The following is a 14,742-nucleotide window of genomic DNA, read 5'->3' as shown; positions in this document are numbered from 1 at the left end:
TGGGATTTTGATACCTTCCGCTTTGGTTTTCTTCTTCAATATTACTTTGGCTATTAGGGGTCTTTTGTGGTTCCATACAAATTTTAGGATTGCTTGTTCTAGCTTTAAGAAGAATGCTGGTGCAATTTTGATTGGGATTGCATTGAATGTGCAGATAGCTTTGGGAAGTATTGATATTTTAACAATATTTATTCTTTCAATCCATAAGCATGGAATGGTTTTTCATTTCTTTCTATCTTCTTCCATTCCTTCATGAGCTTTCTGTAGTTTTCAGCATACAGATCTTTTACATCTTTGGTTAGGTTTATTCCTAGGTATTTTATGGTTCTTGGTGCAATTGTGAATGGGCTCAGTTTCTTTATTTCTCTTCCTGTTTCTTCATTATTATACCACATCTTCTTTATCATTCATCAGTTGATGGATATTTGGGCTCTCTCCAAAGTGAGAGAGTTTGGTGGTATCTCATTGTGTGCTTTTTTAAATTTAAATTCAAGTTAGTTAATACACAGTATAGTCTCAGCTTCAAGAGTAGAACCCAATGATTCATCTCTTATATATGACACCCAATGTTTGTCCCCAAAAATGCCCTCCTTAAGGTCCATCACCCATTTAACACATCTCCCACCCACCTCCCCTCTAGCAACCCTCAGTTTGTTCTCTGTCTTTAAGAGTCTCTTATAGCTTATCTCCTTCTGTTTTTATCTTATTTTTCCTTCCGTTCCCCTGTGTTCTGTTGTGTTTCTCAAATTCCACATATGAATGAAGCCATTTAATAGCTTTCTCTGACTTATTTCGCTTAACCTAATACCCTCTAGTTGTGGCAAATGACAAGATTTCATTATTTTTCATCACAAGTAGTATTCAATATATGCCACATCTTTTCATCCATTCATCAGTCAATGGACACTCCATGTGGGCTCTTTCCATACCTTGGCTATTGTTGATAGCACTGCTATAAAGATTGGGGTACATGTGCCCCTTCAAAACAGTACACCTATATCCTTTGGATAAATACCCAGTACTGCAAATGCTGGATCACAGGATAGTTCTATTTTTAATTTTTTGAGACCTCCATACTGTTTTCCAGAGTGGCCGCACCAGTTTGCATTCCCACCAACAGTGCAAAAGGGTTCCCCTCTCTCCACAACATCACCAACACCTGTTGTTTCCTGTGCTGCTCATTTTAGCTGTTTTTACAGGTGTGAGGTGGTATTTCATTGTGGTTTTGACTTGTATTTCCCTGTTGATGAGTGATGTTGAGCATCTTTTCATGTGTCTGTTAGCCATATGGATGTCTTCTTTGGAAAAGTTTCTATTCATGTCTTCTGACCATTTCTTCACTGGATTATTTGTATTTTGGGAGTTGAGTTTGCTAAGTTCTTTATAGATTTTGGATTCTAACCCTCTATCAGATATGTCATTTGCAAATACCTTCTACCATTATGTAGGCTGCCTTTTAGTTTTGTTTATTGTTTCCTTTACTGGCAGAAGCTTTTTATCATAAGTCTCAATTGTTTATGTTTGCTTTTGTTTCCCTGGCCTTTGGCGAAGTGTCTAGAAAGAAGCTGCTCTGGCTGAGGTCAAACAGGTTGCTGCCTTTTTTCTCCTCTAGGATTTTGATGGTTTCCTATCTCACATTTAGGTCTTTCATCTATTTTGAACTTATTTTTGTGTATGGTCTAAGCTAGTGGTCTAGCATCATTCTTCTGAATGTTGCTGTCCAGTTTTCCCAACTGTTGAAGAGACTGTCTTTCTTCCATTGGATATTCTTTCATGTTTTGTTGAAGATTAGTTGACTATATAGTTGTGGGTCCATTTCTGGGTATTTTATTCTGTTCCATTGACTGTGTTTGTGCCAGTCCCATACTATCTTGATGACTACAGCTTTATAATATAGTTTCAAATCCAGAATCATGGTATCTCCAGCTTTGTTTTTCTTTTTCAGGATTGCTTTGACTATTCGGGGTCTTTTGTGGTTCCATACAGATCTTAGGATTGTTTTCTCTAGCTCTCTGAAAAATGCTGATGGTATTTTGATAGGGATTGCATTAAATATGTAGACTGCTATGGATAAAACTACCAAATACTCTATGAAGTCATTTTTCTCCTGGAGACATTTCCTCCTGACTGACCCTCTGCTTTCATCTAGACCAGTTACTGTCTAGGCCTATTGCACAACTGTCATCCTGGAATGTTCCTCTGATGGTAACCTGAGAATTCTCTGCACTTCTCCTTTCATTCCCTTTCCTGTATGGCACAGGATGCTGTATAGCAAAAGATGCTAATAGCATCTTTTCGTTTACTCCCTTATTTTAAACAAATAATTTATTGTTTCGTAGTTTCCTAAAAAAGAGTTAGAGACTTTTTATTCATTTGTTTTTATACTTTGAGTGACCAAAATTTTCTTCAGGCAACTTTCCCATTTGATTGATAATATAGCAGAGTAAATGCAGAATTCTAAGACAAATTTTATTTTCCCTCAGAATTTTAAAGGCAGTGTTTCATTATTTTCTAGTTTTCAGCGTTGCTATTAGGAAGACAAATGCTATTCTTAGGACAAATCCTTAGTAGGTGACCTATTTTTCTCACTGGAAGGTTTCAACTTTAGTGAGCTAAAATTTCACAATTAAGCATTAAATACTTATTAGGACTTTTCAACCTGGAGACTCATATCTATGCTCTGGAAAAGGTTTTTTTTTTTTTTTTTTGCCAGCTTTACTGAGATATGATTAACATATTATATAAGTCTAAGGTGCACAACATGATGATTTGATACACATATAATATTGCAAAATAAGTACCAAAATAAGGTTAGTTAACACGTCTTTCACCTAACACAATTACCTTTTTTTGTTGTTGTTGGTATGGTGAGAACATTTAAGATCTACTCTTTTAACAACCTTCAAGTACACAATACACTATAGTGAACAACTGTCACCATGTGTTACATTAGATACCCTGAATTTAATCCTCTTATAACTGAAAGTTTGTACCCTTTGACTAATATCTCATTTCCTCTACTCCCCACCCCTGGCAACCAACAATCTACTCTTTGTTTCTATTATTTCAGCTTTTTAAAATTCCACATATAAATGAGATCATAAAGTATTATTTGTCATTCTCTGATTTATTTCACTTAGTATAATGCTCTCAGGGTTCATCAATTTTGCTATAAATGGTAGGATTTCCTTCTTTATTATGGGTGATTAATATTTTATTGCATATATACTGTATTTTATTTCTCCATTCATCCATCAATGGACACTTAAGTGTTTCTATGTCTTGGCTACTGTGAATAGTGCTTCAATGAACAAGGAAGTACAGCTATCCTCTGAGATCTGAATTCCAATTTCTTTGGATATATACCCAAAAGTAGAATTGCTGGATCATACAGTTCTATTTTCTATTTTTTGAGGAATCTCCATTCTGCTTTTCACAGTGACTGTACAAATTTATATTTCCAACAATGGTGCACGAGAGTTCTCTTTGCTACATATCCTTGCCACTATTTATCTCATCTTTTAAAAAATTCTTTTTCTCGGGGCGCCTGGGTGGCGCAGTCGGTTAAGCGTCCGACTTCAGCCAGGTCACGATCTCGCGGTCCGTGAGTTCGAGCCCCGCGTCGGGCTCTGGGCTGATGGCTCAGAGCCTGGAGCCTGTTTCTGATTCTGTGTCTCCCTCTCTCTCTGCCCCTCCCCCGTTCATGCTGTGTCTCTCTCTGTCCCAAAAATAAATAAACGTTGAAAAAATTCTTTTTCTCTTTTATTTTTTATTATTAAAATATAATCAACATACAGTGTTATATTAGTTTCAGGTGTACAACACTGATTCAACAATACGATACATTACTCAATGCTCACTACAGTTAAGTGTAGTCACCATCTGTCACCATTCAATGTCATTATGTTATTACTGACTATATTCCCTAGGCTTTACTTTCAACTCGGTGAATTATTTATTTTATAACTGGAAGTTAGTACCTCCTGTCTTTTTGATGACAGGCATTCTAACAGATGTGAGGTAATATTTCATTGTGGTTTTGATTTGTGCTTCCCTAACGGTTAATGATACTGAACACCTTTTCATGTATTTTTGTGTCTTCTTTGGAAAAAAGTCAGATCCTCTGCCCATTTAAAAAATCAGACTGTTTTTTTCTCTTGAGCTTTAGGAGTTCCTTACATAGTTTGGATATTAACCCTTTATGGTTTGTGAATATTTTCTCCTCTTCTGTAGGCTGACTTTTCATTTTGTTAATTGTTTCTTTTGCTGCACAGAAACTGTTTTATTTTAATGTTGTCCCACTTGTTAATTTTTGCTTTTGCTATTGTGCTTTTGGTGTCATATTCAAAAACCACTGGCAACAGCAATGTCAAGCAGCTTTGCTTTATGTTTTCTTCTAGGAGATTACAGTTTTAGGTCTAACATTTAAGTCCTTAGAGTTAATTTTTGTGAGCAGTGTAAGATAGAAGTACAATTTTCATTCTTCTGCATTTGAATATCCAGTTTTCCCAACATTTACTGAAGAGACTATCCTTCCCTCATTGAATATTATTGGCTCCCTTGCAAACATTAGTTGACCATATACGTGTGGGTTTATTTCTGGGGTCTCAATTCTGCTCCATTGGTCTGTTCATCAAGCCAGTACCATACTGTTTTGATTACTATAAATTTATAATGTAGTCTGAAATCAGAGGAGAGCCTGGGTGGCTCAGTTGGTTGAGCATCCAACTTTGGCTCAGGTCATGATCTCACGGTTCGTGAGTTTGAGACCTGCGTTGGGCTCTGCTGACAGCTCAGAGCCTGGAGCCTGCTTCAGATTCTGTGCCCCCCTCTCTCTCTGCCCCACCCTTGCTTGTGCTCTGTCTCTCTGTCTTTCAAAAATAAATAAACATTAAAAAACTAAAAAAAAAAAAAGAAATCAGGAAGTGTGATGCCTCCAGGGTCTATTGTGGTTCCATATGAAATTTAGAATTTCATTTCTAAAAAATCCCATTGGCATTTAAAAAATATTTACATTTATTTATTTAAATTCAAGTTAGTTACCATACAGTGTAGTACTGGTTTCAGGAGTAGAACCCAGTGATTCATCACTTACATAGAACACCTGCTGCTCTTACCAACAAGTGCCCTTAACGCCCATTTAGCCCATCCCCTACCCACTTCCCCTCCAGTAACCCTTAGTTTGTTCTCTGTAGTTAAGAGTCTTTTATGGTTTGCCTCCCTCTCTGTTTTTATCTCATTTTTCTTTCCTTTCTCCTATGTTCATCTATTTTGTTTCTTAAATACCACGAGTGAAGTCACGGTATCTGTCTTTCTCTGACTGGCTTGTTTTGCTTAGCATAATACATTCTAGTTCCATCCATGTTGTTGCATGGAGAGGTTTCATTATTCTTCATCACCAAGCAGTATTCCCTTGTATATATGTACCACATCTTTTTATCCATTCATCAGTTGATGGATATTTGAGCTCTTTCCATAATTTGGCTATTGTTGACAGAGCTGCTATAAACACTGGAGTGCATGTACCCCCTTTGAATCTGTATTTTTGTATTCTTTGGGTAAATTCCTAATAGTGTAATTGCTGGATTATAGGGTAGTTCTATTTTTAGTTTCTTGAGGAACTTCCATATTGTTTTCCAGAGTGCCTGCACAAGTTTGCAACCCACCACAAGTGCAAGAGGGTTCCCCTTTCTCTGCATCCTCACCAACACCTTTTCTTTCTTGTGTTGTTAATTTTAGCCATTTTGACAGGTGTGAGCTGGTATCTCATCATGCTTTTGATTTGTATTTCCCTGATGATGTGATGTTAAGTATCTTTTCATGTGTCTGTTAGCCATCTGATGTCTTCTTTGGAAAGTATCTATGCATGTCTTCTGCCGTTTCTTCACTGGATTATTATTATTATTATTTTTTTGGATGTTGAGTTGGATAAGTTCTTTACAGACTTTGGATACTAACCTTTTATCACATATGTTGTTTGCAAATATCTTCTCCCATTCTGCAGGCTGCCTTTTAGTTTTGTTGATCATTCCTTCACTGTGCAGAAGCTTTTTATCTTGATTAATAGTTTGGGGTGCCTGGGTGGCTCAGTCGATTAAGCATCCAACTTCAGCTCAGGTAATGATATCACAGTTCATGAGTTAGAGCTCTGTCAGGCTCTAGACTGACAGCTCAGAGCCCGGAGCCTGCTTCGGATTCTATGTCTCCCTCTCTCTGCCCCTTCCCTGCTCATGCTCTCTCTCTCTCAAAAATTAATAAACGTTAAAAAAACTAAAAAATAATGAAATTAGTCAGAGAAAGGCAAATATATGACTTCACTTATATGAGGACTTTAAGAGACAAAACAGATTAATGTAAGGGAAGGGAAACAAAAATAATATAAAAAACAAGGAGGGGGACAAAACAGAAGAGACTCATGAATATGGAGAATAAACTGAGGGTTACTGGAGGGGGTGTGGGAGGGGGGATGGGCTAAATGGGTAAGGGGCACTAAGGAATCTACTCCTGAAATCACTGTTGCACTATGTGCTAACTAATTTGGATGTAAATTTTAAAAAATAAAATTATATAAAAAAAATTTAAAGTAATACATTTTAAGAAAAGACCCAATAGGTCATGTTTGCTTTTGTTTTTCTGGCCTTTCGTGAGATGTTACTCTTAGTGAGAAGTTACTCCGGCCAAGGTTGAAGAGGTTGTTGCCTGTGTTATCTAGCATTTTGATGGTTTCCTGTCTCCTGTTTAGGTCCTTCATTTTGAGTTTATTTTTGTGTCTGTTGTAAGAAAGTGTTACAGTTTCATCCTTCTGCATGTTTCTGTCCAGTTTTCCCAACACTATTTGTTGAAAAGACTGTCTTGTTTTTTTCCATTGAATAGTCTTTCCTGCTTTGTTGAAGATTCATTGACCATATAGTTGTAGAAGTCCATTCTGATATTGAAGCTTTCTATTGATTCTTCAGTCTTTGTATCCTTCAGCTCCAAAATTTATTTCATTGTTTTTTATATTTTCTTTTTGTTGAACTTTTCATTTTGTTCTTGTATTATTTACCCAGTTTTGTTGAATTTTTTTTTTGTGAGGGCTACAAGCCCTCTGAGCATCTTAGAACAATTATTTTGAATTATCTGTCAGCAATTTGTATATCTCCATTTCTTTGGGGTCACTGAAAGTTTACTGTGTTCCTTTGCTCATGTCACATTTCCCTGATTCTTTGTGATTCTTGTACTCTTGAATATTTATCTGTGTATGTGAAGAGCAGTCACCATTTCAAGACTATACTGAATGAGTTCAGTGAGGAAAGATCTTCACTGATAGGTAGGGGGATGCTAGAGAATGCTATGACTCTGGGTCTAGTGGTGCAGGATGCCAAGTGTAGGGCATATGGCAATTCTGGGGCCAGGAGTGTGTGTCTCACTGGCTTAGGCCACATGGGTCAACAATAGCGACAACCATGGGATTTCGTAGAGAGGTGCAGAGGGTCTACAGTGTCTGCAATGGTTGGTGGGGTCCTCAGTGGCTCTTCCAAGTCCAGTGTCTAGGAACCTGGGCAGGCAGCAGTGGTGGTCAGAGCTAGTAGTAGGTATACCTTCAGCTTCAAGGTACCTGCAAAGTGTCAGGGGAAAGCTGCAAGACACACAGTTAATGGGACCAGCACAAGAGGCAGATGCCAACTGCACATGCACTAGCAACTGCAGGGGCTCTGGTTACTGGCATGCATTCGCATAGCTGTAGGAGGCAGTGGAGACTGGGACAGAGACTGGCCTGGCAGTATGCAGGTGCATAGCTTCAGGGGTTAGCTTTAGGTGTACCCAGCAATGAAGGCCACGGACAACTGTCAAGGGCAGATCTGGGCCCATAAGCAGCTGTGGGGGCCTTGGTTATTGGCATACAATCCTGTGTATACAGGAGTTCACCATGGGAGCATGCACGGCAATGAAGGTCAATCACAGAAGTCGGGCCAGCAGGTACGCAGCAGCAGGGGCTACATATGAACATATGCACAACCACAGAGGTCAGCCATGGGAATCTAGGCTTGCATGTTACATGTGCACAGCCACAGGGTCTAGGCTAGCTGCTGCATATTTAATGCCCCAGAGAGGGGTGGGGAGGGAGCAGGAGGTGCTTAGCGGGCTGGCATCTGTGAATGCAAATACCTGCAGGGTGAAAAACTTGGGTGAGAAAATTTGCAGGGGTTCTGTGGCAGCTTTGCTGGCCACTGGTTTCTTCAAAGGTGAAAGATGCTGAGGTGCAGCAGTCTCCTAGGGCCCATGACGAGGACCTCAGTGATGAAAGCTGAGGGGGTTTGCAGCATCTATAAGGGTTGTTCAAGTCCTCAGAAGTGAAGGCTGCTGGGATCCTATACCCAGCAGGCCAGTGGGAACCATGGTCACTCTTGCCGCATGGCAGATATGGGTAGCCCCTGTCCTTTTCCTTGTTCCTACCTATCTCTAGATGTCTCAGCTTTGCCAGTCCCTTGATGGGGTAAAATTGAAGAGGATCCTTTATACAGTGCCTGAAGGGCTGGGAAGGCTGGTCGCCTATCCTCTTCTCCTTTTCCTGGAGAGGGGAATCCTTTTAGGCTAGGGAGTTCCTTCTTGGTGCTGAGTAGTGCCAGCCTGGGGCATGGAATGATGTAGCAAAATGAAAGTGTTCTTCCTATGCTTTTTGTCTGGTTATTCTGAGGTTTTTTTGCTCCACTGTGTTGCTGAAGCTTCTTAAGTGATGGTTTTCTTCTAAGCTCTCCCAGAGCTATCTTTCATTTGTGCCTGTCTAAATGTTGATCTTCATGGTAGGACAGGGATGGAATCTTATACTCCACCATCTTGGTGATATCACTACCCTGGAAAAATTTTTAATATGATTTCTTCAGTAATTTTATTTCTTTATCTCTGTTCTTTCTTCTTTAACTCCATTATCTGGATATTGGACCTCTTGGATCAAACCTCTAACTTTCCTAACATTTCTCTCCTATTGCTAATTTTTTATTGGTGTCATCCTGTTTTCTAATATTTTTATCAAGTTTATCCCAGTTAACTCATTTGTAATTTTCTAGAACTCCTTCAATTGCTTCTTAGATTGTTCCACTCTGTTTCTTGGCTGTTTCTGGATTTCTCTTTGCAGACAGTAACCACCATTTTCTTCTATTGACTTGTCTGTTTCTTCCAATTTCCTTTCACATGTATTTGTTCTGTCTATGACTTTTATGTGGGAGGTTTCCTCCAATGTTTATTGATGTCTGGCTGTCCAGAAGTGCTGTGTAGGATCTGCTGAATACTGGGTTTCACTGTATGAAGGTTTGTGGAAGGTAATGGTAATCTCATCCAACATCTTTAAATGGTAATACCACATAATATTCTGATGACTCTGAAGTTGTTATATCTGAGCTTCACTTCTGAACACCAGACTTTCAACATCTCAGTTTGACAGTCTAAAAGTCGTATCAAACTTGAAAAGAAAAACCATACCAATGTATTGATTTCCACTGCTATACTCCGAAACCTGCCTCTCCCACAGTATTTCCTATTCCACTTTTACAAGGTCAAAGTTGGGAAGATCAAAACATAGGAGTCATTCTTCTCTGACCTTCCTCTTTTTTGTACACACATATACCAAATCAATCTATCACCAACTCTGAATGGATTTGTCTCCAACACACATTCAGAATCCAACAATTTCTTACTACTTTCATTGCTCCAACTCTGGCCCAAATACCAAAAATTAAAATATTTTGCTTGAATGACTGCTCCCTAATTCCATTCTTGCCCCACTCTGGTCCTTCTGCACACATCAGCTGGAGGGATCCTTTTAAAATGTAAGCCAGATTATGTGATTCCTCTGCTCAAATACCTTCATAGGCTTTCTGTCACACTTAGAATAAAATGCAAAATCCTCATCAAAAATAGCATCCTCTAAGCCACCATTCTGAGGGGAGGTCTTAGCCTCAAACTCTCAATCACCCTTCACTTTCCACATCTAATTGATCAAAATTCATCATTTTTATTTACTAACATCTAGATTCTCTACTGCATTTCTTCTTCATTCTTATTGCTGTCTAGTCATTATTTATTGCCTGAATCACTTCTGTGGTCTCTTTCCTTCCTGATTCCAGTCTTCTGCATTTTACATTCTCTATAGACAGAGCCAGCATTTGAAACCCATATCCGATCATGTTACTCCCATAGCTATACCAGACTACTGGACAAAGTGTAACATGGGGCTTATAAAACTCTTCATGATCTGACCCTTTCCTCCTTCTGTGACTTACCTCCCAATTATTAACACATACTTACGTGCCAAACTTACCAAATATCTGATAGTTTCCTGGAACTACCACTTCTCTATTCCATTTTGGAATGTCTCTCCTTCTTGTTTGTCTTCTGGGTGATCCCCTGTCTACCCCTCAAGGTTTACAGTAAGTATTACTGTTTCTGGAAGTTTTCACTGATTTTTCCCAGCCCCAGATAATCAGTCACTCCCTCTAACAACATCTTAATACATTTATGGCATACAGCACATATACGGCAATTGTTTGTTTGTGGTCTATTTGATCCCACTAGACTAGTTTCTCAACCTGGGGGCCATGTATGGACTTCATGGGAAAACATCAGAAGTAACTGTCAATTACTTAAAATTGAGGGTAAAACTTTGCATGCAAAACCATACTTGCATTGTCCTGGGAAGAAATTCTCTCTGATCTCCATGACCCAGAAAGGGTAAAGAACATCGATACTCCAGATGGTGATATTCTCGAGGGATGGGATAAGTCTTGTTCATCTTTAATCTCTAAATCTCATGCTTTACAGCATCATACTGAACAGAGCATAGTTAGGGCAACTATACACAAATGCTTTCCTACACTAGCAAATATACATTAGCAATTGATATGTTACTTGTGTGTTACTTAGGCAAATTTCCAAAGGTCCTTGACCAGGCAACATACTTTGTATCCTCAAAGTTACCTAAAAAATTACATTTTCCTTAAGTAGAAACTTGTAATTCTTTCAATAAACACTCAAATACATAACTCCACAAAGCAATATTTTACCCAGTCCCTTAGTTTAAGCTTAATAGTCACCTGAGACTTCTGATCTTTATTTGTTTTACCTTAAAATTTTTTACCTTTAGTTACTTCTCATTCAGGCTGTAAAATGTAATCTTCATCATCAATTAACTCAATACATTTTAGTAACAGCCAATAGACAGCTAAGGATGTATCACGTCTGTCTCTTACTATATTTTAAATTATTTCCAGGTTCAATCACTACATTAACCAATAAACTGGATCTTTACAGCTTCAACTACCTTCCCTTCTTAAGAGGTGGTGAGAGACAGAATTTTGGATGCAGGCTGAAGGAACTCCATTCACTAGCAAAACCAACAGATAAATGATCCCTGGATATTACAATACAGCCTTGCACAGTATTTCCATTTAGAAAGCAATGGTGATATGTAGTGTCAGAATAAGGCAGATCCCTTACATACACTGGGACAAAGACAAAGGAACAATTTTAGCAATACTGTTTCATAGTGTAATTAGGAATAACAAACAAAAGAAATAATGAAGTGTGTAGGAACAAGCTTACCCTGTGTTAGATTTCTTACCATTTTATAGAGATCTGAGACACTAATCTGGTCTGAATCCACTACTTCAAAGTCCTTTCGAGGCACCAAGTCCAGGCCCAAATGCCTAGTAAAGAGAAAGAACACACTCAGCATGCCATGTCCTTCAACTACTCATCTCCTTTTATGTGCCCAGAAGTTCTTATTTGCCATAACCTTGTGTACAGAGGTTGAGACATTACCCCAGCAGGGACATGCCTTTATACAGTAACAGCTAATTGTGCTCACCAGTAGGTAAATAAATGAGGCTGGGGATTTTAAGACTGTGATAGTTTTAATCCCCAAGTAGTTCCCCCTTCTGATGGAAAAATAAATTTATTCAATATCATGTCTCTAACAGATTGTTTGAATTAAGAATGTATTTTCTATAGATCATTGATAAGTCATGTTCATTTTTCTCATCCTACCAATCCTACAAGTATGCTCAAGGCTTAGTCATGCATTACTTTCATTAGCATGAAAAAATCATTCAGGATCTAAGTAGATTTGTAATTCAAACACATAAAAATCACCTCTGAAAGATATCAAACTCAAAGAATGTATGTTTTAGTTGAGTTAAAAAAATTTTGGGGGGTCACCTTGGTGGCTCAGTTGGTTAAGCGTCCGACTTTGCTCAGGTCATGATCTCACAGTTTGTGAGTTTGAGCCCCGCGTCGGGCTCTGTGCTGACAGCTTGGAGCCTGGAGCCTGCTTCAGATTTTGTGTTTCCCTCTCTCTCTGCCCTTCATCCGCTCACAAGCTGTCTCTGTCTCTCAAAAATGAATAAGAGTTAAAAAAATTTTTTTAATGTTTATTCATTTTTGAGAGACAGGGATAGAGCATGAGCAGGGAGGGGCAGAGAGAGAGAGGGAGACACAGAATCCGAAATAGGCTGTCAGCACAGAGCCTGATGTGGGGCTTGAACCCATGAACCATGAGATCATGACCTGAGCCGAAGTCGACACTTAACTGACTGAACCACCTGGGAGCCCCTAGTTGAGTTTTTATCTCATTTCCAATTTAATTAATACTGACATTGGTTATAGTAAAGACTTTACCACACATTAGTCAATATCTTAAGAAACTTTAGATGAAAGTTTAACCAAGGAGTATTACTCCTAAAAATACCCCCATATTCAGAAGATCTGGTATAACTAGGGGAGGAAAGAATAAAAGACAGTGATTGGCAATTGATTGGCAGTTAGTATGAAACAGTGAAAATAACTCCAGAGAACCAGAAATCTTGGGTTCAAATATGAAACATAATTTATATTCAGTAAATGTTAGCTCCTTTCTTACTTTCTAAACCTGGAGTCAAATGGAGTTAGGGAATTGTGGCCCCCAAAACTGCTTACAACAGTATGTGTGTATTCATGTATGAATTTTTTCTGAGGAGATAGTCAATAACTCTTATCAGGGTGTCAGAGCTGCTCTGTGACCACCCTATACTACAGCACAAGGGTTATAAATCACTGCATCTCGCAAAAGTATTCTATAGACAATGAAAGGAGTATATTTTTTTTCTCTTCACCTAGATGATGAACTGCTTTTAGAAAATGCTAGCAAAATAGGGGCACTTAGGTGACTCAGTTGGTTAAGCAACCAACTGTGGCTCAGGTCATGGTCTCACGGTTCCTGTGTTCAAACCCTGCATTGGGCTCTGTGCTGACAGCTCAGAGCCTGGAGCCTGCTTCGGATTCTGTGTCTCCTTCTCTTTCTGCCCCTCTCCTGCTCATGCTCTGTCATCAAAAATAAATAAACATTAAAAAAATTTTTTAAAGGAAGATGCTAGAAAAACTAATTCCGTAGACTCTTTCTGTGCATAAAAGCACCACTCATCTAAGATAAAACTATGTGTACATCCAAAATGCAGATTTGTTTTCTTTATAATTTATAACCTATTCATAGGAAAAGATATGAAGAGGTTAAAGAAGTTGCAGTAAGATTGCTAAAATAAAAATAAGAACTTATATGAAAAAGGTGGGAGCAAATATACTAATTGTATAGGCTAAAGCGATTACCATGATTAAGAATCAAAATTTAGATTGGTACTTTTCAGCAGGCAAGAATAAAGAAGAAATCTATTTTTCTACTAAAAGATAAAAACTCAAGTTTTTCTATTATATATATATATTATACCTTACATTATCCTTAATAGAAAAACATGAATTTTTTTTTTAATTTTTTTTTTCAACGTTTATTTTATTTTTGGGACAGAGAGAGACAGAGCATGAACGGGGGAGGGGCAGAGAGAGAGGGAGACACAGAATCGGAAACAGGCTCCAGGCTCTGAGCCATCAGCCCAGAGCCTGACGTGGGGCTCGAACTCACGGACCGCGAGATCGTGACCTGGCTGAAGTCGGACGCTTAACCGACTGCGCCACCCAGGCGCCCCGAAAAACATGAATTTTTAAAGAAGAAATAATTTTTGGTACTATGTGCAAAAAACAAAATCCTCAGTTTTGCATGTTGAGATCAGTAGTAATACACTGTTGGCTTTAACTATGATAGCTTACAGTTTAATGGTAAAGCCATGCCATTGAATCTGATTATAGAATATACTTAAGTTGATAAGACATTTAATTTTTCACCACTGGGATCCTGAGTTCTTACATCAAGGAAATATTCCATTCAGTCACCTCATATTAACTATTCTTAATTCTCTGATATTTCAGGTCTCTGGATTCTAACACTTAAGGGATGTAAAAGCAGCAGTGTCATGGAAAGCAAGAGAAAGCTGAAGCACATCCTTTCTACCTTTCTTATCATAAAAAGCAATTTACACCATAAAGATAATTTTGCAGATATGATCTCAAAGTATTTAAAATACTTTTATATACATTTAGAAAAACAGAGGAAAGAAAACAGAGAAAAGAGAGATTTTTTTTTTTTTAATTTTTTTTTCAACGTTTATTTATTTTTGGGACAGAGAGAGACAGAGCATGAACGGGGGAGGGGCAGAGAGAGGGAGACACAGAATTGAAACAGGCTCCAGGCTCTGAGCCATCAGCCCAGAGCCTGTCGCGGGGCTCGTACTCACGGACCGCGAGATCGTGACCTGGCTGAAGTCGGACGCTTAACCGACTGCGCCACCCAGGCGCCCCATAATGGCATTAGTATTTGCATTAGGGAAGTGGAATCATCCAACT

General features: G+C 38.5%; 1 protein-coding gene across 3 annotated transcripts in view; it reads right to left on the bottom strand.

Annotated features, from left to right (window-relative positions):
* DOCK3 (dedicator of cytokinesis 3) overlaps window positions 1-14,742 on the bottom strand; it is a 580,531-nt gene that overhangs the window by 208,613 nt on the left and 357,176 nt on the right. For all 3 annotated transcript variants that reach the window (XM_047849906.1, XM_047849909.1, XM_047849907.1), the window contains one exon: window positions 11,597-11,681. In XM_047849906.1, the coding sequence (XP_047705862.1) occupies window positions 11,597-11,681 (85 nt within the window). The remainder of the gene's footprint in view (window positions 1-11,596; window positions 11,682-14,742) is intronic.

Source organism: Prionailurus viverrinus, chromosome A2, assembly GCF_022837055.1.
Source record: "Prionailurus viverrinus isolate Anna chromosome A2, UM_Priviv_1.0, whole genome shotgun sequence".
NCBI lineage: Eukaryota > Metazoa > Chordata > Mammalia > Carnivora > Felidae > Prionailurus > Prionailurus viverrinus.
The sequence above is the reverse complement of the archived record's forward strand: the minus strand, read 5'-3'. Positions and strand labels throughout refer to the sequence as shown.